The sequence below is a fragment of the Trichomycterus rosablanca genome, chromosome 8 (genome assembly GCF_030014385.1).
Source record: "Trichomycterus rosablanca isolate fTriRos1 chromosome 8, fTriRos1.hap1, whole genome shotgun sequence".
Lineage (NCBI taxonomy): Eukaryota > Metazoa > Chordata > Actinopteri > Siluriformes > Trichomycteridae > Trichomycterus > Trichomycterus rosablanca.
Genome location: NC_085995.1, coordinates 1,982,020 through 2,007,039, shown reverse-complemented (window position 1 = coordinate 2,007,039; position 25,020 = coordinate 1,982,020). Strand labels below are relative to the sequence as shown.

Genomic DNA, 25,020 nt, shown 5'->3' with positions numbered 1-25,020 from the left:
ATTGAAGACGTAGAGGAATCAGTTAAATCGATTTTGAGTATCGATTCCAAAAACTCGGAGTCGAACAGAAATTAGATTCCTATTGAAGATGTAGATGAATCAGTTAGATCGATTCTGAGTATCGATTCCGAAAACTCGAAGTCGAACAGGCGGTAATTTTATTTAAAATAAAATACACATAAAATTAAGTTAATAAATAAGTGCATGTGGTCCATGCGTTTGAGTCATTTTAGTGAAAATAAACGTCAAAACTGTTTTTTAATATTCGTTTTAAAATACAATTTGTGGAATCGATTCGGAAGCTTTGAATCGACTCTTGATTTCTAGCGCGTGGAAGCGGTGAGTCGACTCAGTCTGGCATCGAGTGTTTTCAGTGTTTACGTGTTTGGACGGGGATTAGTGGGTGGTTTGTAACGCTGGAGGTAGGTAAAGTTAATAATAAGTATTCCGTTAAAACCTTCTGATAAATAAAGTGTGATTTGTTTGGTCTTTAGGTCTTTAATACAGGTTGGCTAGCTAATGATGCTAACTAGATGAGAGAGAATCGTGACAACAGAAGGTTAGCCTGTGCTGGTAGCTAGGTAGCTATCTATAGTTCACTGTTAAACAGCTACTGAAAGAAACTAATGTTCGTATTTGGTGAAAAATAAGAACACTAACTGCATTAATTACAGTTAAAGTCAAAAGACTTGTGTGCTGTGGAAGTTCTAGGACTAAAATTATTCCTGCAACAGTTTGACTACATAAATAAAACATAAATTTTGCAGTCTGGCACCATACATTTATTTATTTATTTATTTTAATACAAAGAACTACTCAGATGCTGAGAACAGAAGGTAATTGTGCATAATGAACTTATGTTTTTTAAATTACATTAACAATTTCTTAGTTTTTATGTAAAACATCTCTAAGGAGGGGGGTCTGCTGGCCGAACAGGCTAGCCGTTAGGAGGTGCACTTGTCAGTGAGCTCTTTGTGCTGGTCCCAAGCCCGGATGAAATAAGGAGGGTTGTATCCGGTGTAAAACTGTGTCAAATCATGTATTCGGATCAAAATGATCTGCTGTGGCGAGTCCTAAATATGTGAGCAGCTAAAAGGATTTTTATGTATGTTTTAAGCAGTGGCGAAGAACAGAATAACAAATACAAAATTCTTGTAAATGCACAGTGGACTATAATGATTTGATATAAAATAAATAGTGGACTATAATGATTTGATATAAAATAAATAGTGGACTATAATGATTTGATATAAAATAAATAGTGGACTATAATGATTTGATATAAAATAAATAGTGGACTATAATGATTTGATATAAAATAAATAGTGGACTATAATGATTTGATATAAAATAAATAGTGGACTATAATGATTTGATATAAAATAAATAGTGGACTATAATGATTTGATATAAAATAAATAGTGGACTATAATGATTTGATATAAAATAAATAGTGGACTATAATGATTTGATATAAAATAAATAGTGGACTATAATGATTTGATATAAAATAAATAGTGGACTATAATGATTTGATATAATATAAATAGTGGACTATAATGATTTGATATAAAATAAATAGTGGACTATAATGATTTGATATAAAATAAATAGTGGACTATAATGATTTGATATAAAATAAATAGTGGACTATAATGATTTGATATAAAATAAATAGTGGACTATAATGATTTGATATAAAATAAATAGTGGACTATAATGATTTGATATAAAATAAATAGTGGACTATAATGATTTGATATAATATAAATAGTGGACTATAATGATTTGATATAAAATAAATAGTGGACTATAATGATTTGATATAAAATAAAAAGTGGACTATAATGATTTGATATAAAATAAATAGTGGACTATAATGATTTGATATAATATAAATAGTGGACTATAATGATTTGATATAAAATAAATAGTGGACTATAATGATTTGATATAATATAAATAGTGGACTATAATGATTTGATATAAAATAAATAGTGGAATATAATGATTTGATATAATATAAATAGTGGACTATAATGATTTGATATAAAATAAATAGTGGACTATAATGATTTGATATCAAATAAATAGTGGAATATAATGATTTGATATAATATAAATAGTGGACTATAATGATTTGATATAAAATAAATAGTGGACTATAATGATTTGATATCAAATAAATAGTGGACTATAATGATTTGATATCAAATAAATAGTGGACTATAATGATTTGATATAATATAAATAGTGGACTATAATGATTTGATATCAAATAAATAGTGGACTATAATGATTTGATATAAAATAAATAGTGGACTATAATGATTTGATATAAAATAAATAGTGGACTATAATGATTTGATATAAAATAAATAGTGGACTATAATGATTTGATATAAAATAAATAGTGGACTATAATGATTTGATATAAAATAAATAGTGGACTATAATGATTTGATATAAAATAAATAGTGGACTATAATGATTTGATATAAAATAAATAGTGGACTATAATGATTTGATATAAAATAAATAGTGGACTATAATGATTTGATATAAAATAAATAGTGGACTATAATGATTTGATATAATATAAATAGTGGACTATAATGATTTGATATAAAATAAATAGTGGACTATAATGATTTGATATAATATAAATAGTGGACTATAATGATTTGATATAAAATAAATAGTGGACTATAATGATTTGATATAATATAAATAGTGGACTATAATGATTTGATATAAAATAAATAGTGGACTATAATGATTTGATATAATATAAATAGTGGACTATAATGATTTGATATAATATAAATAGTGGACTAATGATTTGATATAAAATAAATAGTGGACTATAATGATTTGATATAAAATAAATAGTGGACTATAATGATTTGATATAAAATAAATAGTGGACTAATGATTTGATATAAAATAAATAGTGGACTATAATGATTTGATATAAAATAAATAGTGGACTAATGATTTGATATAAAATAAATAGTGGACTATAATGATTTGATATAAAATAAATAGTGGACTAATGATTTGATATAAAATAAATAGTGGACTATAATGATTTGATATAATATAAATAGTGGACTATAATGATTTGATATAAAATAAATAGTGGACTATAATGATTTGATATAAAATAAATAGTGGACTATAATGATTTGATATAAAATAAATAGTGGACTATAATGATTTGATATAATATAAATAGTGGACTATAATGATTTGATATAAAATAAATAGTGGACTATAATGATTTGATATAATATAAATAGTGGACTATAATGATTTGATATAAAATAAATAGTGGACTATAATGATTTGATATAAAATAAATAGTGGACTATAATGATTTGATATAAAATAAATAGTGGACTATAATGATTTGATATAAAATAAATAGTGGACTATAATGATTTGATATAATATAAATAGTGGACTATAATGATTTGATATAATATAAATAGTGGACTATAATGATTTGATATAAAATAAAAAGTGGACTATAATGATTTGATATAAAATAAATAGTGGACTATAATGATTTGATATAATATAAATAGTGGACTATAATGATTTGATATAAAATAAATAGTGGACTATAATGATTTGATATAATATAAATAGTGGACTATAATGATTTGATATAAAATAAATAGTGGAATATAATGATTTGATATAATATAAATAGTGGACTATAATGATTTGATATAAAATAAATAGTGGACTATAATGATTTGATATCAAATAAATAGTGGAATATAATGATTTGATATAATATAAATAGTGGACTATAATGATTTGATATAAAATAAATAGTGGACTATAATGATTTGATATCAAATAAATAGTGGACTATAATGATTTGATATCAAATAAATAGTGGACTATAATGATTTGATATAATATAAATAGTGGACTATAATGATTTGATATCAAATAAATAGTGGACTATAATGATTTGATATAAAATAAATAGTGGACTATAATGATTTGATATAAAATAAATAGTGGACTATAATGATTTGATATAAAATAAATAGTGGACTATAATGATTTGATATAAAATAAATAGTGGACTATAATGATTTGATATAAAATAAATAGTGGACTATAATGATTTGATATAAAATAAATAGTGGACTATAATGATTTGATATAAAATAAATAGTGGACTATAATGATTTGATATAAAATAAATAGTGGACTATAATGATTTGATATAAAATAAATAGTGGACTATAATGATTTGATATAATATAAATAGTGGACTATAATGATTTGATATAAAATAAATAGTGGACTATAATGATTTGATATAATATAAATAGTGGACTATAATGATTTGATATAAAATAAATAGTGGACTATAATGATTTGATATAATATAAATAGTGGACTATAATGATTTGATATAAAATAAATAGTGGACTATAATGATTTGATATAATATAAATAGTGGACTATAATGATTTGATATAATATAAATAGTGGACTAATGATTTGATATAAAATAAATAGTGGACTATAATGATTTGATATAAAATAAATAGTGGACTATAATGATTTGATATAAAATAAATAGTGGACTAATGATTTGATATAAAATAAATAGTGGACTATAATGATTTGATATAAAATAAATAGTGGACTAATGATTTGATATAAAATAAATAGTGGACTATAATGATTTGATATAAAATAAATAGTGGACTAATGATTTGATATAAAATAAATAGTGGACTATAATGATTTGATATAATATAAATAGTGGACTATAATGATTTGATATAAAATAAATAGTGGACTATAATGATTTGATATAAAATAAATAGTGGACTATAATGATTTGATATAAAATAAATAGTGGACTATAATGATTTGATATAATATAAATAGTGGACTATAATGATTTGATATAAAATAAATAGTGGACTATAATGATTTGATATAATATAAATAGTGGACTATAATGATTTGATATAAAATAAATAGTGGACTATAATGATTTGATATAAAATAAATAGTGGACTATAATGATTTGATATAAAATAAATAGTGGACTATAATGATTTGATATAAAATAAATAGTGGACTATAATGATTTGATATAATATAAATAGTGGACTATAATGATTTGATATAATATAAATAGTGGACTATAATGATTTGATATAATATAAATAGTGGACTATAATGATTTGATATAATATAAATAGTGGACTATAATGATTTGATATAAAATAAATAGTGGACTATAATGATTTGATATAAAATAAATAGTGGACTATAATGATTTGATATAATATAAATAGTGGACTATAATGATTTGGTATAAAATAAATAGTGGACTATAATGATTTGATATAAAATAAATAGTGGACTATAATGATTTGATATAAAATAAATAGTGGACTATAATGATTTGATATAAAATAAATAGTGGACTATAATGATTTGATATAAAATAAATAGTGGACTATAATGATTTGATATAAAATAAATAGTGGACTATAATGATTTGATATAAAATAAAAAGTGGACTATAATGATTTGATATAAAATAAATAGTGGACTATAATGATTTGATATAATATAAATAGTGGACTATAATGATTTGATATAAAATAAATAGTGGACTATAATGATTTGATATAATATAAATAGTGGACTATAATGATTTGATATAAAATAAATAGTGGAATATAATGATTTGATATAATATAAATAGTGGACTATAATGATTTGATATAAAATAAATAGTGGACTATAATGATTTGATATCAAATAAATAGTGGACTATAATGATTTGATATCAAATAAATAGTGGACTATAATGATTTGATATAAAATAAATAGTGGAATATAATGATTTGATATAATATAAATAGTGGACTATAATGATTTGATATCAAATAAATAGTGGACTATAATGATTTGATATCAAATAAATAGTGGACTATAATGATTTGATATAATATAAATAGTGGACTATAATGATTTGATATAAAATAAATAGTGGACTATAATGATTTGATATAAAATAAATAGTGGACTATAATGATTTGATATAAAATAAATAGTGGACTATAATGATTTGATATAAAATAAATAGTGGACTATAATGATTTGATATAAAATAAATAGTGGACTATAATGATTTGATATAAAATAAATAGTGGACTATAATGATTTGATATAAAATAAATAGTGGACTATAATGATTTGATATAAAATAAATAGTGGACTATAATGATTTGATATAAAATAAATAGTGGACTATAATGATTTGATATAAAATAAATAGTGGACTATAATGATTTGATATAAAATAAATAGTGGACTATAATGATTTGATATAAAATAAATAGTGGACTATAATGATTTGATATAAAATAAAAAGTGGACTATAATGATTTGATATAATATAAATAGTGGACTATAATGATTTGATATAAAATAAATAGTGGACTATAATGATTTGATATAAAATAAATAGTGGACTATAATGATTTGATATAATATAAATAGTGGACTATAATGATTTGATATAAAATAAATAGTGGACTATAATGATTTGATATAAAATAAATAGTGGACTATAATGATTTGATATAAAATAAATAGTGGACTATAATGATTTGATATAAAATAAATAGTGGACTATAATGATTTGATATAATATAAATAGTGGACTATAATGATTTGATATAAAATAAATAGTGGACTATAATGATTTGATATAAAATAAATAGTGGACTATAATGATTTGATATAATATAAATAGTGGACTATAATGATTTGATATAAAATAAATAGTGGACTATAATGATTTGATATAAAATAAAAAGTGGACTATAATGATTTGATATAAAATAAATAGTGGACTATAATGATTTGATATAATATAAATAGTGGACTATAATGATTTGATATAATATAAATAGTGGACTATAATGATTTGATATAAAATAAATAGTGGACTATAATGATTTGATATAATATAAATAGTGGACTATAATGATTTGATATAAAATAAATAGTGGACTATAATGATTTGATATAAAATAAATAGTGGACTATAATGATTTGATATAAAATAAATAGTGGAATATAATGATTTGATATAATATAAATAGTGGACTATAATGATTTGATATAAAATAAATAGTGGACTATAATGATTTGATATAAAATAAATAGTGGACTATAATGATTTGATATAATATAAATAGTGGACTATAATGATTTGATATAAAATAAATAGTGGACTATAATGATTTGATATAATATAAATAGTGGACTATAATGATTTGATATAATATAAATAGTGGACTATAATGATTTGATATAAAATAAATAGTGGACTATAATGATTTGATATAATATAAATAGTGGACTATAATGATTTGATATAATATAAATAGTGGACTATAATGATTTGATATAAAATAAATAGTGGACTATAATGATTTGATATAAAATAAATAGTGGAATATAATGATTTGATATAATATAAATAGTGGACTATAATGATTTGATATAAAATAAATAGTGGACTATAATGATTTGATATCAAATAAATAGTGGACTATAATGATTTGATATCAAATAAATAGTGGACTATAATGATTTGATATAATATAAATAGTGGACTATAATGATTTGATATCAAATAAATAGTGGACTATAATGATTTGATATAAAATAAATAGTGGACTATAATGATTTGATATAAAATAAATAGTGGACTATAATGATTTGATATAAAATAAATAGTGGACTATAATGATTTGATATAAAATAAATAGTGGACTATAATGATTTGATATAAAATAAATAGTGGACTATAATGATTTGATATAAAATAAATAGTGGACTATAATGATTTGATATAAAATAAATAGTGGACTATAATGATTTGATATAAAATAAATAGTGGACTATAATGATTTGATATAAAATAAATAGTGGACTATAATGATTTGATATAAAATAAATAGTGGACTATAATGATTTGATATCAAATAAATAGTGGACTATAATGATTTGATATCAAATAAATAGTGGACTATAATGATTTGATATAATATAAATAGTGGACTATAATGATTTGATATCAAATAAATAGTGGACTATAATGATTTGATATAAAATAAATAGTGGACTATAATGATTTGATATAAAATAAATAGTGGACTATAATGATTTGATATAAAATAAATAGTGGACTATAATGATTTGATATAAAATAAATAGTGGACTATAATGATTTGATATAAAATAAATAGTGGACTATAATGATTTGATATAAAATAAATAGTGGACTATAATGATTTGATATAAAATAAATAGTGGACTATAATGATTTGATATAAAATAAATAGTGGACTATAATGATTTGATATAAAATAAATAGTGGACTATAATGATTTGATATAAAATAAATAGTGGACTATAATGATTTGATATAATATAAATAGTGGACTATAATGATTTGATATAAAATAAATAGTGGACTATAATGATTTGATATCAAATAAATAGTGGACTATAATGATTTGATATCAAATAAATAGTGGACTATAATGATTTGATATAAAATAAATAGTGGACTATAATGATTTGATATAAAATAAATAGTGGACTATAATGATTTGATATAAAATAAATAGTGGACTATAATGATTTGATATAATATAAATAGTGGACTATAATGATTTGATATAAAATAAATAGTGGACTATAATGATTTGATATAAAATAAAAAGTGGACTATAATGATTTGATATAAAATAAATAGTGGACTATAATGATTTGATATAATATAAATAGTGGACTATAATGATTTGATATAATATAAATAGTGGACTATAATGATTTGATATAAAATAAATAGTGGACTATAATGATTTGATATAATATAAATAGTGGACTATAATGATTTGATATCAAATAAATAGTGGACTATAATGATTTGATATCAAATAAATAGTGGACTATAATGATTTGATATCAAATAAATAGTGGACTATAATGATTTGATATAATATAAATAGTGGAATATAATGATTTGATATAATATAAATAGTGGACTATAATGATTTGATATCAAATAAATAGTGGACTATAATGATTTGATATCAAATAAATAGTGGACTATAATGATTTGATATCAAATAAATAGTGGACTATAATGATTTGATATCAAATAAATAGTGGACTATAATGATTTGATATCAAATAAATAGTGGACTATAATGATTTGATATAAAATAAATAGTGGACTATAATGATTTGATATCAAATAAATAGTGGACTATAATGATTTGATATAAAATAAATAGTGGACTATAATGATTTGATATCAAATAAATAGTGGACTATAATGATTTGATATCAAATAAATAGTGGACTATAATGATTTGATATCAAATAAATAGTGGACTATAATGATTTGATATCAAATAAATAGTGGACTATAATGATTTGATATCAAATAAATAGTGGACTATAATGATTTGATATCAAATAAATAGTGGACTATAATGATTTGATATCAAATAAATAGTGGACTATAATGATTTGATATCAAATAAATAGTGGACTATAATGATTTGATATCAAATAAATAGTGGACTATAATGATTTGATATCAAATAAATAGTGGACTATAATGATTTGATATAAAATAAATAGTGGACTATAATGATTTGATATCAAATAAATAGTGGACTATAATGATTTGATATAAAATAAATAGTGGACTATAATGATTTGATATCAAATAAATAGTGGACTATAATGATTTGATATCAAATAAATAGTGGACTATAATGATTTGATATCAAATAAATAGTGGACTATAATGATTTGATATCAAATAAATAGTGGACTATAATGATTTGATATCAAATAAATAGTGGACTATAATGATTTGATATAAAATAAATAGTGGAATATAATGATTTGATATAATATAAATAGTGGACTATAATGATTTGATATCAAATAAATAGTGGACTATAATGATTTGATATCAAATAAATAGTGGACTATAATGATTTGATATCAAATAAATAGTGGACTATAATGATTTGATATAATATAAATAGTGGACTATAATGATTTGATATAAAATAAATAGTGGACTATAATGATTTGATATAAAATAAATAGTGGACTATAATGATTTGATATAAAATAAATAGTGGAATATAATGATTTGATATAATATAAATAGTGGACTATAATGATTTGATATCAAATAAATAGTGGACTATAATGATTTGATATCAAATAAATAGTGGACTATAATGATTTGATATCAAATAAATAGTGGACTATAATGATTTGATATAATATAAATAGTGGACTATAATGATTTGATATAAAATAAATAGTGGACTATAATGATTTGATATAAAATAAATAGTGGACTATAATGATTTGATATAAAATAAATAGTGGAATATAATGATTTGATATAATATAAATAGTGGACTATAATGATTTGATATCAAATAAATAGTGGACTATAATGATTTGATATCAAATAAATAGTGGACTATAATGATTTGATATCAAATAAATAGTGGACTATAATGATTTGATATAATATAAATAGTGGACTATAATGATTTGATATAAAATAAATAGTGGACTATAATGATTTGATATAAAATAAATAGTGGACTATAATGATTTGATATAAAATAAATAGTGGACTATAATGATTTGATATAAAATAAATAGTGGACTATAATGATTTGATATAAAATAAATAGTGGACTATAATGATTTGATATAAAATAAATAGTGGACTATAATGATTTGATATCAAATAAATAGTGGACTATAATGATTTGATATAATATAAATAGTGGACTATAATGATTTGATATAATATAAATAGTGGACTATAATGATTTGATATAAAATAAATAGTGGACTATAATGATTTGATATAAAATAAATAGTGGACTATAATGATTTGATATAAAATAAATAGTGGACTATAATGATTTGATATAAAATAAATAGTGGACTATAATGATTTGATATAAAATAAATAGTGGACTATAATGATTTTATATGAAATTATTTTCTGTCTGAATCCCTGTTCACTCTTTTAAGTGGTTTTAGATATTTGTCGATGTTTGCTAATGATTTCTGCATTAAAAAGTGCAGTGTGTGCTGCCTAGTGTCATTTGTTTTGTTTTTGTTGGCATATTTTAGCATTATTTTTGCCTCAACAAGCATATCATGTGACCCACACAGCACAGATCATGCCTGCCAACATAGGATTTTGATGGTCTTTATGCATGACATCATTACACATCATGTCTTACAGAATTTAATGATCTTGGTGCTGTTTTTTCTTTTTTGTTTTGTAGGTGAAATGGTCGAGCTGAATTAGTGGGCGGAAGGAGGAATGGCTCATACGTCTTGCAACTCTCAGGAGAGCCAAAGCGGAGCCGAGCCAAACACGAGGACCCAAACACATCCTCAAAATGTACAAAAGCCCCTCCCTAAAGCTGAACTTCGGAACCGCTTTGGCCCCAACCTCAAGAACCTCCTGCGACGGAGAAGTGATGAGGACAGCTTGGATTATGAGAATGAGGATAGCTTCGTGGCATGTGAGGATCTCACCTCACGCTCTTCCCTGCGCCTCCAGCACTTAGAACTGACTCTACTCGGTCTTAGCTCTCAGTGCCATGTCCTGCAGGGGGCAGGAGGCTGCCCACGAGGGCATGTAAAGGGACTGTCCACTTCGGAGGCGGACTTTTACCACCACGGTCAGGCTGCAGCTTTCAGCCAGCACTATGCACAGCTCCAGCACCTTCTGGAACAAAGGGCTCAGCTGCTTTTCCTGCATGAATACGGGCGCCGATGTCGGGCAGCTAACTGCCTTCTGTCTCGACTGGCTGAAGTGCTGGAGAGGGCTCGGCTTCTGATACCAAACAGGGAGAGGAGCTCAGAAGAAAAGCCCAGATCTTGCTGGAACCTGGGTCTTAGAGGTTTGTGTGAGGAATTGCAAGTCAACGTCAGCCACTGGGACCTGTTAAGCACTCGATGGCGCTCTGATGCCTTTTTGCGTCATGTTAGCATCACGAGATGCAGAGAGATGTTGGGGTCAATGAGGAGGAATCTATGGCTGCTGGGGTTGCAGGCTTTACTGCTCATGGAACAGTGCATTAACACACAGCTTTTAGCTTTAGCCTCTGCTCAGATGGTGTGTGTTCCTAGAGATGCTTTAGAGGACTTGCTGTCTGCCGTGGAACTATATAATCACGTCATAATGTACCAGAGATCACAGCAAAGAGCTGCATCATGGAGTTTGCATATCATGCTCTCTTCTGGCTTGCCCAGGAAAAGTGCCAGACCTGCACCCTTCTCAGTCGTGGAAATAATGAGAATTCTGGCTCAGCGACGGGCTCACGTTGCATCTGAGAAACTTTACAGTTGGGCTTGTCAGCAGACTGAGCTTGTTTCTCTAGCAGGGCAACCCAGCATGCCATGGGAGGATTGGATTCAAGCTACACCTAACGATATCCTAGACGAGTCGCCTAAAAGCACATCACACAGAGCTTCCAGTATGCCATTCTTATTAATAAGTCAGCATGAGAGAAAGGAAATTCTGGAAACGTTTCTTCAAGCTTTAGCATTCTCATCCGACCTCATAGCAACTGATGCTAAACATAGCGATATGAAGCGGAACCTCAGGGTCAGACGATTACACAGAAGGCCTACAGACAAACCGTCCAGTCCGTACAGGGTTGTTCAGGAGCTGGACTCTAGCATGACTGATCCATGTTTGGAGCTTTTCTCTCAATACAGCAAAATGTACTGGACAGAATTCCCAGAAGCATTCAGGAAGCATTTTTGTTACCAGTTTCATGACGGCGTTTTAGGTGGTGTGAACCAGTGGAATTATCAGATGGTGTTTCTTCTAGTAAAGTGGCTCAGGCGTACCTGTAAAGAAGGTAAATCCAAACAGTAAAATAAGTAAAATTCCTGATTTAATATATGTAAATCATAAAATACATTGTTGGAATTGCTTGTTAAATTGCGGTACTTTAATTCTCATGAATTGTACTTTTTTTTAGAATCTATTCCAGAAGAATGCAAAGATGTTTTGCGAAAAATCTGCTCCAGTATTTTATCTACCGCAGCCTTCATGCGATGGGATGAAAGTAAGTCGCTTAATTAAATAAGCTTTGTTAAAATATCTGTGTAATGGCGCCCAGGTGACGCAGCGGGATGTTCACACCTCGGTTCGAATCTCGGCTCTGCCGCAGACACTAATTGGCCACTGCTGGGTGGCAGGTCTGCTGGGCGGGATGACCGGACTGTGCTTGGGTGGGGTCTTCAAACTCTGTCCAAGGGCCCCGATTAGCAGATCGAGGCGCCTGTGCAGAAGGCATGGGTCCGCAAGGACTGCGAGTGGGTCGGAGGAGGCGTGAGCAGCAATACACCCACCTCGAATGCAATCAGGGATCCTCCAGCAGCGGAAGACAAATTGACTACGCTAAAATCGGGAGAAAAAGAGGGAGAAAATGCATCAATAAATAGAAAAAAAATATCTGTGTAATATTAAAATGCTGAAAATATAATATAGCAGATACTAAATACATAATGGTGAAAGTGTTTAGTGGAGAAAGCACTGTGTGAGTTGGAAGATGTAAGTATGTGTTTGTATTGCAGTGATGTGTAAGTCACTGGGTTCAGGGCTGAAGGATAAGTGCCTACCAGGAGCTGTGGCAGATCCCACCACTGTTAGAACTGTCACTATGAAACTCACACTGCAGCTATTTCCTCCTCTGCTCTCGGTCATCCAGTTACTGCAAACACCACATAACAACCCAGGTAGTCTTTAATCTATAAAATGCTCTCACATATAATGGTTGATTTTCTTGGGGAAGTCGTTGATGTGACAGTTTATCATGTTTATCTTTCTCTATTTAGGTGAAAAGGAGCCCAAGAGCCTGTGTTTGTATTACTTAGGGTTGCTGTGGAGGGCCCAAGCCACCATCCAGTCCTCGACTTTTTGGGTTTTGAGTAAGGCCTTCCAGTTTCTGGCCTCGTGGTCTGTTAGTAAGTTCCTGCTGGTCACGCAGGGAGACTTGAAGGTATGTGGGACTCTTTATGATCGAGGATCATATTTATTTAGAATAGAGAGAATAGTAAACAGTATGCATTGATTTGTTGCGTGGTGGGTATTTGGTATTTTGAAGGATCTCAGGGAGACGGTGGAGGCGCTGGCCTTGAAGTTACAGGATGTGTATAGAGGTGCTGAACAGCAAATCGTATTGCAGCATGAACCAAAGCTAACGCAAGCAGTCTCTCAACTTCAGGTGCGATTTTTGTGTGATAATTCCATTGCTTATATTTTTTTATATTTATTTTATTATGTGATTTTATTTTGCCCCAGACAACCAGTCCAGACAATGTCCAGTGCTTTGGATCATTTAATATCTGGAACAACATTTGGGCAGCTAGTGTTCTCTTGGCATTTGCAAAGCCTTTTTGATCAATCGAAGCCTCATGTAACCCCAATTAACATTTTTTATTGCTCCATAGTCTGCTATTAGTGTGCTTTAAACCATGTGTGTGTGGCTGTTCAATGAGAAAACCAATCCATAAAGCATCTTATAAACAGTTTTCATACTGTCTGGAAGTGTGTTGTGATTATAAATAGATGATTTCGACTGTACTTTGTAGTCCCGTATGGTATGTTTGCTTGTGTGGGCTAATGCTTTGCACCTAAACAGTTGTTACCCCATTTGTTTTGACAGATGTATTGTAAATGGTGCCATGCTGAAATTCACTGAGCTCTTTAGTATAGTCAACCATACTGCCAGTGTTTGTGTATAGAGATTACATGACTGTTTTGGTCTAGTACTGCACAAACACGATCACTGTAGTCAGCTCCCCATAGTCATGTTTATTATATATTGTATTTTAGGCAGAAGAAAACGCTACTCTTATACTTATATTGACGTTATTTATTACAGGCTTTCTCGGATCTCGTTCTACAAAGGTTTTCAACGGACTGCAAGAAAATGTCGGTGGAGATTTTTGAGCAAACGATGCCATCAGCAAAACACTGGAGAATTAACAACCAATCAGGTTGGTTTCAGCAGGAAGGTTTTAAATGGTTTATTTATGCTTCTTAACACAATTATTCATGAGTTCTTTCAGCTGCAGTATGAAAAGGCTGATTTGTGCACGTTTTTGCAGATTTACCCAGCAACCCGAGTGAGTACGCAGCGTTCGCCGCTCAGAGTGTGATCGGTCAGGTGTTGGAGGGGGTCCAGCCCTTACCAGATGAAGCTCGGATACCAGCGCTTGTGGAGGCCATGACTGCCTTCTTGGAGGCCTGGATGGAGCACATTCTGAAACAGAGAATCAAGTTCAGGTTGGTGGGGAAATCTGTGGTGTGTTGTAAATAGGCGCAAATTATTAATCCCCTATTACAGAGTAGCTAATTATTTAGTAAACGTATATATTTATTGGAGGAGGTTCCACTATGTTCTCCTATGCTGACTGACTAAGCAATTTATGCTTTGACTGTATTATTATTATTAATATTATTGTTGTTGTAAGGTTTATTTAACATTTTCTATTTTATTCTTACGTCCTTGTCCATATTCCAGTATTCAGGGAGCTCTGCAGCTGAAGCAGGATTTCAACCTCATTCGAGAGTTCATCCGTTCAGAGAAGTACAGCCTGTCGGAGGAGCTTTACCACCGTCTTCTCTCTCTGCGTGTCTTTCACCAAATGGACTGTGCCATCGTGTGCCTTCTACAGCAGCCTGTTGCCAAAACGTACATGCCCTCTGTAAGATGGGAGCCTTTCCGACACTGCTGTGAGTTACCGCAAGCTGTGAACAAACGTCATGTTAGATATAACGTTCAGTACATTCATGATTCAGTTCTGTCTCTGTGAATTCTCTTCTGTCAGGTTCAAACACAGCCCAAGTGGTGGATCAGTCGTTAGGAAGCCTTAATGATCTGGAGACCATGGACAACCAGGCCACCACATGCCAGCATGCCCTGACTGGGGTCGGAGGCTCTGTAACTCCTGAACTGGGCTCCACAGCACCACCCGAGTCTTACCTGGCTGTAGCGCAGCAGGAATGGTTGGACCTGCGTATCCACACTGGCTCCCGTTGGAGGATCCCCGGCCTGCGCTGTTTTTCTAAATCTGAACAATAAAAAACTGATTTATGTTAGTCTAATATGATTTGTAAATCCTCATGGAAAGTGAAACTATTGTTGACTGTTATTTATTTATTTTTATTTATTTTAAAAGTAAATGTTGCTGAAAGGACATTGATTAAAACGTCAAAGCATTTCCTATTTTTAAAATTCAGTATAGTTCTAACTTTTATAAAGACAATGTGTCATGATTTATCAGAATGTGCATCGACGAACAGCCAAGTTCAATAAATAAATTGAATTTTTTTTGTATTGTTTATTGCAAAATATCTTTTAAAATGCATATAACGTCATGCACCATAATTATTTTGAAATAAAACTGTCAGTTGTCCCTTATTTTGCAACACAATATTTAATCAGTTGTTCTGGTTTTGTCTGTTTAGATGCTTTTATGCACACACATTGAAGTCAATCTATATGTACCTGTAAAAACACACACATTACAAAATACATGGAACAACGGTCTCCCAAAAACACAAACTGCTACCTTATGTTGAGAGAAAATTGGTCAGAACGTGTGACACGGTCAAGCAAGCTTTACATTTCCATGGGTTTAGACACTACCATCCAAAAGGGCAGCACAGTGGCTACTGTCACCTCACAGCAAGAAGGTCCTGGGTTCGATCCCCAGGTGGGGCAGTCTGGGTCCTTTCTGTGTGGAGTTTGCATGTTCTCCCTGGGTCTGCGTGGGTTTCCTCCGGGTGCTCCAGTTTCCTCCCAGAGTCCAAAGGCGTGCAAGTGAGGTTAATTGGAGACTAAATTGTCCATGACTGTGTTTGATATAAACTTGTGAACTGGTGAATCTTGTGTAATGAGTAACTACCGTTCCTGTCATGAATGTAACCAAAAGTGTAAAACATGACGTTAAAATCCTAATAAACAAACAAACTACCATCCGAAAAGAGGCGTCTGCCCAATATTAACACCTTAAAGCTCAACCGAAGTTGGACAAAGTAAAAACAGGAGATCAGCTTTATTTCACAGCAGTTTGTAAGTGTATAAATAATTCATAAGCTAAATTAAGTCATAATTACTAATGGGGAAGTAAGAGGCCATAAAGCAACATTATGTTAAAGAACCTATTGCACCCCTAAACTGAAAATCTAAGTTGTATGTATTTTTCTGACTTAGCAGGTTCTACATTTTCACAAAAATCATTAATTGTGTAGTTTCTTTTAAAAAAATCGTGTTATAATTACTAAATCGCTTAAATAAATAAATAAATACAACTAAGAATACCTCTATAAATAAAGTAGATCCGGTAATAATTTGAATTAGCAGTAAATCACTACTCTGGGGACATTTATAACGGATTTTTAACGGTTTGTGTGTGGAACTAAGTCGGTTGGATGGAATAAATTTGGTATTTCCATTTAAATTAAATAAATATACAACATAATATATACACAGCCTTAATTTATAAACACAAGTAAGCGACCTAAAATGAGGGAAATTGCACATTTAGAAGGATCTAACAGACTTGGCGGAGGAAAGCAGTGCTCTGCTTCGTGTCGTGATGTTCTTCGCCTTCATTTCGTCCGTTATTTAAGAAGTACGCCACTCGATGGCTGACATTCAAATGCGACATTTAATATATTAAATACAGATTTTACGGTTGTATTATTTTGTTCTTAAACCTCACGTTACTGAGGAAAGTTCAGAAGTTTGTTTTTAAAGCTTCTGTGGTCTGCGTTTTTGGCCTAGTTATATTTTTAGCACCCACAAGATGGCGACAAGACGCTATGCTAAGCTGCTTCACATCGACTGATCAGCGGTGAGTCTGAAGTTCAATGTGGGTTTTAAAATGTCAAAAAATCTACAAATATGTACAAGGAGTGTAAGTAAATATTTTACTTTGCTGAAAATCCTTCTAATTCTTGTTAGTGACAATGACTATAACTTGTGCTTCACTTCACTTTGCTCCTATAAATAGGGCTAGTTTGACCACACATAGTAAAACACTGGTCTCTGGTTAAAGTCAGAAAGAAATCTGAACTATGATTTATCAGCTACTGAAACACTAGATGCTGTCCACAGTCAAGTAAGCAGTACATTATAACATACAAAAGAAGACACCTCTGTTCCTGCTTTGTTCTAATCAGCAGCAGGAAATCAAGCTTAAATGTAAAGCTTGCTCAACTGTGGACATTGTCATCTGTGTTTCTGCAGCTTCTCATTCTCAGCAGAACTCTTTTTAGTGGTTCTTGAATAACATCTGACCGTTTGGACATGGAAGAGACCAATGTTCCATGTGCTTTAATAAATGCAGTCAAACTAGCTGTATCTGTATAGTAAATTATAATTATTAACATAAAAAAAAACAAAGTTCAATATAAAATAGATCCTTCCAAACCAGTATTTAATAATCAAATTAATAATCAATAATATATACGAAAGTTATGAATGTATATTTAGATTTTTGTATGTACAGTTGGTTTTTTCATTTTCGATAAATACGTAGCTCACAGAAAAAGAAGTTATAAAGAAATGATATTTTTTATATGTAAAGTGTTAAGTGCCATCATTATGATTGACATCATTTAATTTTAATATGTGTGTTTGTGAACTACACCTCAGTCTTTCAAAGCACAAACACATTTACATTTTTCTAGGGACTTTTATTCTATGATTCGTGTAAATTTGACACTCACAAAAACAAATACTTTTAAATTAGATGTTTGAAAGCTAATCAGAGATTAAATATCTTTAATTGATGTCATTACATCAGAGATGTGACATAAAATGACAGGTATATTATGGTAAAATAATAATTATCAATTTTTCTTATTCATGTATAATAATATAGCATTTATTTTTTATCTCAGTGGAAAAAAGATGAGTTGATAATATACTGTGATAAAGTATGTACATATTTGGCTGATCTATAACAATAAAAACTCATGAAGGTTATCCCATTAAAAAAACCCAATAGTATTAAAACAGACTGACCGCTATGTGATCTTTTCAGCCAGCTTTTCTTTTCAGCTTCTCACAAAATTATAACGTTTTTTGTATATGGTAAAATGATGCCTATTTGTACGGCTGGGCACTAATGTTGGTCAAGAAAGCCTCAGTTGATGTTCCGGTTCATTCCAGAGCTGTTGAGTGAGGCTGAGGTCAGGGCTCTGTGCAGGACACTGGAGTTTCTTTAAATCGAGCTTTTCTTCATGTCTTTATCGAGCTACAGTCATGCTGGAAATGGAAATGTCCTTCCCTAAACTATTGCTGCAAAGACGGAAGCATATAATTTTCTTTATATAATTGATTTATTACACCTGTTAGTTATTATTATGTCATAAAACACACGAATTTAAAAATTAGTAGTGTCCCAATACAATAATATAGTGTATAATATACCAACTACAATTAATTTATTCAACATTAAACACCTTTAAATATTCAGTTATGAAAATGTTTACTCTAAAAAAAACAAAAAAGCGCTTGGGTGGTGCAGTGGTCTCTTTCACTAGCCCACAACCACTAAAATCTGGGTTCAAATCTCAGCGGTGCTATCAGCCTGCCGGACGTCTAGACAGAGATCTTTGGCTATGTCTGAAGGAGGGATGGTCGAAGCTCTGTGATGGATTGGGGCCCTGCTTTGTCTCTCAGTGAAACAGGACCCACCAGGACCCTTACCAGGATAAATCTGTTAACGAAAATGAATAAACAATATAAGGCCCAAATGTTGGTATGCACACACCTCATATCAACCACATATCAATTCTGTCTGACAGAATATTCAATTGCAATAGTAATAGCAATTCATACCAGCAATGCCTACACCGTATGGGCAAAAATATATGAACACCTGACCATAAGCTGGTTGGATATCCTATTCCTTGTTGAGGCAAGACACTAATGTTGGGTAATAAGGCCTGGCTTGATGTTTAATAGGGTTGAGTCCAGGGCTTTACTTCACATTCCTTCACATTAAAGGAAGTCAGTAATGGTCTTCCACCAACTTGTGTCCCAAAGGTAGAAGCATATAGTTTATTTGATATGATTGATTTTTAGACCTGATAGACTTGAATGCCTGAACGTAATAATTAGCAGTGATGTCCACATACTTTAGGTATGCTGAGCAACCGTATAGTGTACACACCGAGCCTTTAGCCTCAGTGCCTCTTGTCTGAACCATCAGAGTCCCCTCCTGCATCATGGCAATTAATTAATTTAAACTGACCATTAAGGTTGTGTGGGAACTTATGATTAATTTTTTCAATATCAGCCTCTCCCCAGAAGGCCTGTCGCACACCTGGGAAATGTATGATAATACCCAAGTGGACGGGAGGGGTTACTGGGCTTTGTTGAGCTCTCCTCCCTGCGTGCGCTGTGGACTGAGTTATAGCCACCGTGGCCACCTTACTGTTTGGTGGTGTGTAATTTGAATACAGATTAGTTGGCCCCAGTGTTCCAGTGCTTTGGCATTACCATTACCGGGGACAGTAATTTGACTGATGAACATACAGGTTATCACAAGGTCATCACCTTCACCAAGGCAGGAGGGGAAGGTGCGTGGGCCGACCCTCTTTTGGAGCCACCGGCTAATCCTTTCGATAGCATAATTAGTTCCTTTAATTAAAGGGTGAGCCAGCTGATTGAATAAATCCGCTCTTAATGAAGCATCCGATCAGCCTTTCTTATACTGCATGTGGAGCACACTCCTCTTTAGAACTTGATATTGTCGGTACTTAAGATCACATAAGAGCTTAATCCTCTTATGCTAAATTACACTTTGGTTGACTTAGATTAATGGTTCTGTACAGTTTGAATACGCTGTACACATTATACCATTTTGGACAAGGGTTGCATATTTCTGTGTGGGAGAGAGACACGGTTTTAAGAGATGCACGAATATTGAACTGCCGTTACTGAGGGCTAGTAACGGGCCCAGGTACAGTTCAGCTGACTTCTGAATTCTTGTCAGGGACACGTATAATACATACTGCGTCCGTTTACTGCATGTGGAGATGATGGTGCGATGCACAGCAGTAAAAGGTGTGTGCAAGGCCGCTCAGGTGGCGCAGCGGTAAATAGACACGCTGCGACCAGAGCTGGATTCTGAGTACATCGTTTCGAATCCAGCTCTGCCTCCGCGGTTCGAGGCCGGGCGGCTGTATGAGCAACGATTGGCCGGTTGCTCAGTGGGGGGGTGGGACAAAGAACCGGATGTGGGTCTCTCTCTGTGTCAGAATGTGATCACGACCTCTGCCGGCTGATTAGAGGCGCCTGCACAAGAGATGAGGAAGAGCGCACTTAGGGTGCGTCTCTCCACATGCAGCGCAAGGTGTGTGCAAAACAGCGTGCAATGTCGAGAGTGTGTCTCATTTTAAATTTGTTTGTATTTACTAAGGGTAAACAATCAGCGAGGGCGGCACGGTGGCTCATTGGGTAGCACTGTCGCCTCACAGCGAGAAGGTCCTGGGTTTAAGGTGTGGCGGTCCGGGTCCTTTTCGTGTGGAGTTTGCAAGTTCTCTTAGTGTCTGCGTGGGTTTCCTCCGGGAGCTCCGGTTTCCTCCCACAGTCCAAAGACGTGCAAGTGAGGTGAATTGGAGATACAAAATTGTCCATGACTGTGTTTGATATTGAACTTGTGAACTGATGAATGATGAATGAATAACAAGTAGCTACCGTTTCTGTCATGGATGTAACCAAAGTTTATAAAACATGACGTTAAAATCCTAATAAATAAATAAATAAACAATCACTGATTTTGCTCCTGATTGGCTGGTCGTTTAAGGTTTCTTCCTGTAATTTCACAGGAGTTTTTCTTTGCTACTGTTACCCTTGGCTTGCTCAACAAGGATTTTTGGTTTGTCGGTTCTGGATGTTGTAAAGTTGCTTTTAGAATATTGTGTTTCTGTTGTGAAAAACGCTATACAAATACATTTAACTTGACATCATATTTGGCAACCCTAATCATACTGGTACTTAAAGGCTTTCAAAAATAAAAGAGAAGTAAAAAATATGCAAATAAAAATTGTCTAAGAAACAATTATTGACCACAATAATTAAAAAAAAATCACACTCTTATATGACGTTTTATTTTGTATGTTATTGTCAAGATAAAACCAGTGACCTGCATTGTTCGGGATGCCCTTCCTGCCCCAACCCTCCTATTTATTCTCCACTAAGCGTGCATTAATATGTGCCCCCACAATAGCTAGGTTTATGTAACATCATGCACATTCTGTATTTGTGAGCCCAGCTCAGGATTCAAAACCCTGGAAATCAGGCACTGCCATATCCAGCCGTGTGACTTTTACCATTTTGCCACGCAAGCTCACTGTGGACCTGATAGTTCAATCTGAAATAACTTTTTAAATTATTTTTTTCGTATCTTTATATATATTTAGTTTAATTTCAAGGAGGAGATACAAGGATTGTCGTTTTTGTGATATAAGCAATGCTCAGCTCTTTATTTGAGATCATTACTCCAATAATAAATAGAAAAAATAAAACTGCAGTGAGAAATCTGGTGCTGACAGTTTTTGCTTAAGTATCTTAAATGTCATTAGAAACTCTTGAAAATTAATGATCAGCCTGGAATGGATAGAAAATGTACTTACCAAACCAATGAAACCAATAAAAGTGTGCAGTCGCTCTTCAGTTCTAGACGACGCCCTCCTGAGCCTCTCAATTACACATCAAGTGTTGCACCATCTCTAATCATTTCTTCATTTCATAGTGTTTACCACACCTTGTGATCTTTTAATCCCGCTGGGTCATTACGTGTGTCGTAGAGACTCCTACTACCTTCCTTTTAATCGTTTAATTAAGGGCTTTATCAGTTCAGAGGCCAAAGCACTTCTCTGTCTGTGCATGTACACAGCACAGTCTCCACACATGATATTCCTTTAACCTTTATTTTACATACACTTTCTTAAAACACTAACAGATCATTAAACAATTTGGGCATCAAGAATTGGACTTTTATCTTTTTGATATCCTTTCTATCCTTCTTACTTGGAGATAAGAGCTTGTTATCTACTCCAAAATCCACCCCACATAATTAAACAGAAATGATCAAGTGATAGAAATAAAAAATAGCCTCCTTGAGAAGGCTGCCCTCAGATGAAGCGAGACTTCTCCTCAGCGTGGTCGAGTGACCAAAGCATCTAAGCCCAAGTGACCTTTTTACTTCAATTATATGATTAGAGCACAAAACTGATACCTTCACATTTGGTCACCAAGGTCTGACCAAGTGCTATTTTAGCTTGAAATTGATTAGCACGTCACATGGCTCTGATGATCATTTGTCATACGTCGATTTTTAAATGTATTTGTGAATAAGTTAAAAAAGTAATAATTAGTAATTAGCCTTCACGTCCATTGTGCTTATAAAAGAATTCAGTTCCACACGGGAACCTCTTGTTTGTCTCTATTTGCGCTCATTTAGGACTATCTGTATTTTTATTGATTTCATGATTATCCAGCGTTGAATATTACATTGTCCTGCAATTACATCAACCTCTAAATGTTATCAAGATGAGAAGCATGTAACTAAATCCATGAAAAGGCATGCAGGTAAGAAATGGACCTGAAGATGAAAAGACCTTGCATTATAAGAGTTATGTCCTCTTTGTTGTTCTTGGTAAAATGCACTTCTGATTTATTTAACAGCCCCCTCGTTGCATTGAAAATCTCATTTCAATCATAAATGGCAGATCGTGATTTAAGAATGCATTCTTTAATGGGCTGGCAGTGCTCAAATTTAAACTAGCCCAATTAATCAGCAAAACACTCAATACACCCTGTCTGAAACTCACTTAAGCAAACCAAAGTCTTTTAATATAAATTTTCCACAAGATTTCTTTATTGATTGGGCGCAAAATGATTTGTGCGATACATTGTCTGCAATCGATATAGGCCAAGTCAATAGAGTATATAAAAAATCATGACTCCATGGATGAAGTGTCAACCAACTTTATCTTAGCGCTGACCCGAAGTCTATATATACCACATACGAAAATATAGTCATAAAAATCCAGCAGTCAGAATAATTTCCTGAATGACTTGTTTGATGGGTCTTAGCAATACACTGCTTTTATTGCTTAAGTAATAATGCAGACCTTTTATACCCCTTACGGTCATTATAAAACTTAAGATACTCAAGCATCAAGCGTCCACCCAGTATTCGAACGGTAACGTACAGAATAATGTCCGTCTGAGATATAGCAGATTTTACTTTATGTTTATGGGGTCTTAAAATAAAGTCCATCTCCAGAGATATTCTTTTTAATAAAAAATATGTCATTTTGCTAATAATAAAATAATTTTGCTGATATGGAAACTATGGAAAGGAATCATTTCAGTTTTATTTGTGTGCTGTGCACAAAATAAGAATCTGATACAGATAATAAATGTAAATTTTCATTTAATTTGCCTGTAAGGACAAACCAAAAGGTTGGAAATAATATGAGCTTGATCTGGCCCACAGATTGCTAAATCAATAGTACTGTCGTACATGTTGTAGTCTTTTTGCCTTTTTAATATTAAAAATTTGGGGTTTTTTTGCTCATTTTCCCAACATTTTCCTCCCAATCTAGTCGTATACAATTACTCTATCACATTTACATTACATTGCATTTACATTTTCAGCATTTAGCAGACGCTTTATTCCAAAGTGACTTACAGTACTGTGACAGTATACAGTCCGAGCAATTGAGCCTTAAGGGCCTTGCTCAAGGGCCCAACAGCGGCAACCTGGCAGTAGTGGGGCTTAAACCAGTGACCTTTCGATTACTAGTCCTGTACTTAAACCACTAGT

At 31.5% G+C, this 25,020-nt stretch overlaps 1 protein-coding gene and 1 long non-coding RNA gene across 2 annotated transcripts in view; both read left to right on the top strand.

Moving 5' to 3' along the window:
- The first annotated feature begins 361 nt into the window (after nt 1-361).
- ccdc142 (coiled-coil domain containing 142) lies at nt 362-16,606 on the top strand. The gene is made up of 10 exons (XM_063000322.1): nt 362-422; nt 11,424-13,013; nt 13,137-13,223; nt 13,735-13,896; nt 13,996-14,159; nt 14,265-14,384; nt 15,045-15,159; nt 15,271-15,448; nt 15,687-15,898; nt 15,994-16,606. The coding sequence occupies exons 2-10, from the start codon at nt 11,462-11,464 to the stop codon at nt 16,245-16,247; spliced, it is 2,844 nt and encodes a 947-aa protein (XP_062856392.1). The 5' UTR covers nt 362-422; nt 11,424-11,461; the 3' UTR covers nt 16,248-16,606.
- A 1,239-nt stretch (nt 16,607-17,845) lies between these two features.
- Nucleotides 17,846-25,020, top strand: part of LOC134319277 (uncharacterized) — a 69,210-nt gene continuing 62,035 nt past the window's right edge. The window contains exon 1 of the long non-coding RNA XR_010013481.1: nt 17,846-18,024. This is a non-coding gene — a long non-coding RNA (uncharacterized LOC134319277). The remainder of the gene's footprint in view (nt 18,025-25,020) is intronic.

Excerpts from the sequence above, each read along its gene's own strand:
- ccdc142 (XM_063000322.1), top strand. The coding sequence starts at position 11,462 with ATGGCTCATACGTCTTGCAACTCTCAGGAGAGCCAAAGCGGAGCCGAG. Across the intron at positions 15,160-15,270 it reads GAGAATTAACAACCAATCAG|ATTTACCCAGCAACCCGAGT; the intron begins GTTGGTTTCAGC and ends ACGTTTTTGCAG. Across the intron at positions 15,899-15,993 it reads GGAGCCTTTCCGACACTGCT|GTTCAAACACAGCCCAAGTG; the intron begins GTGAGTTACCGC and ends CTCTTCTGTCAG.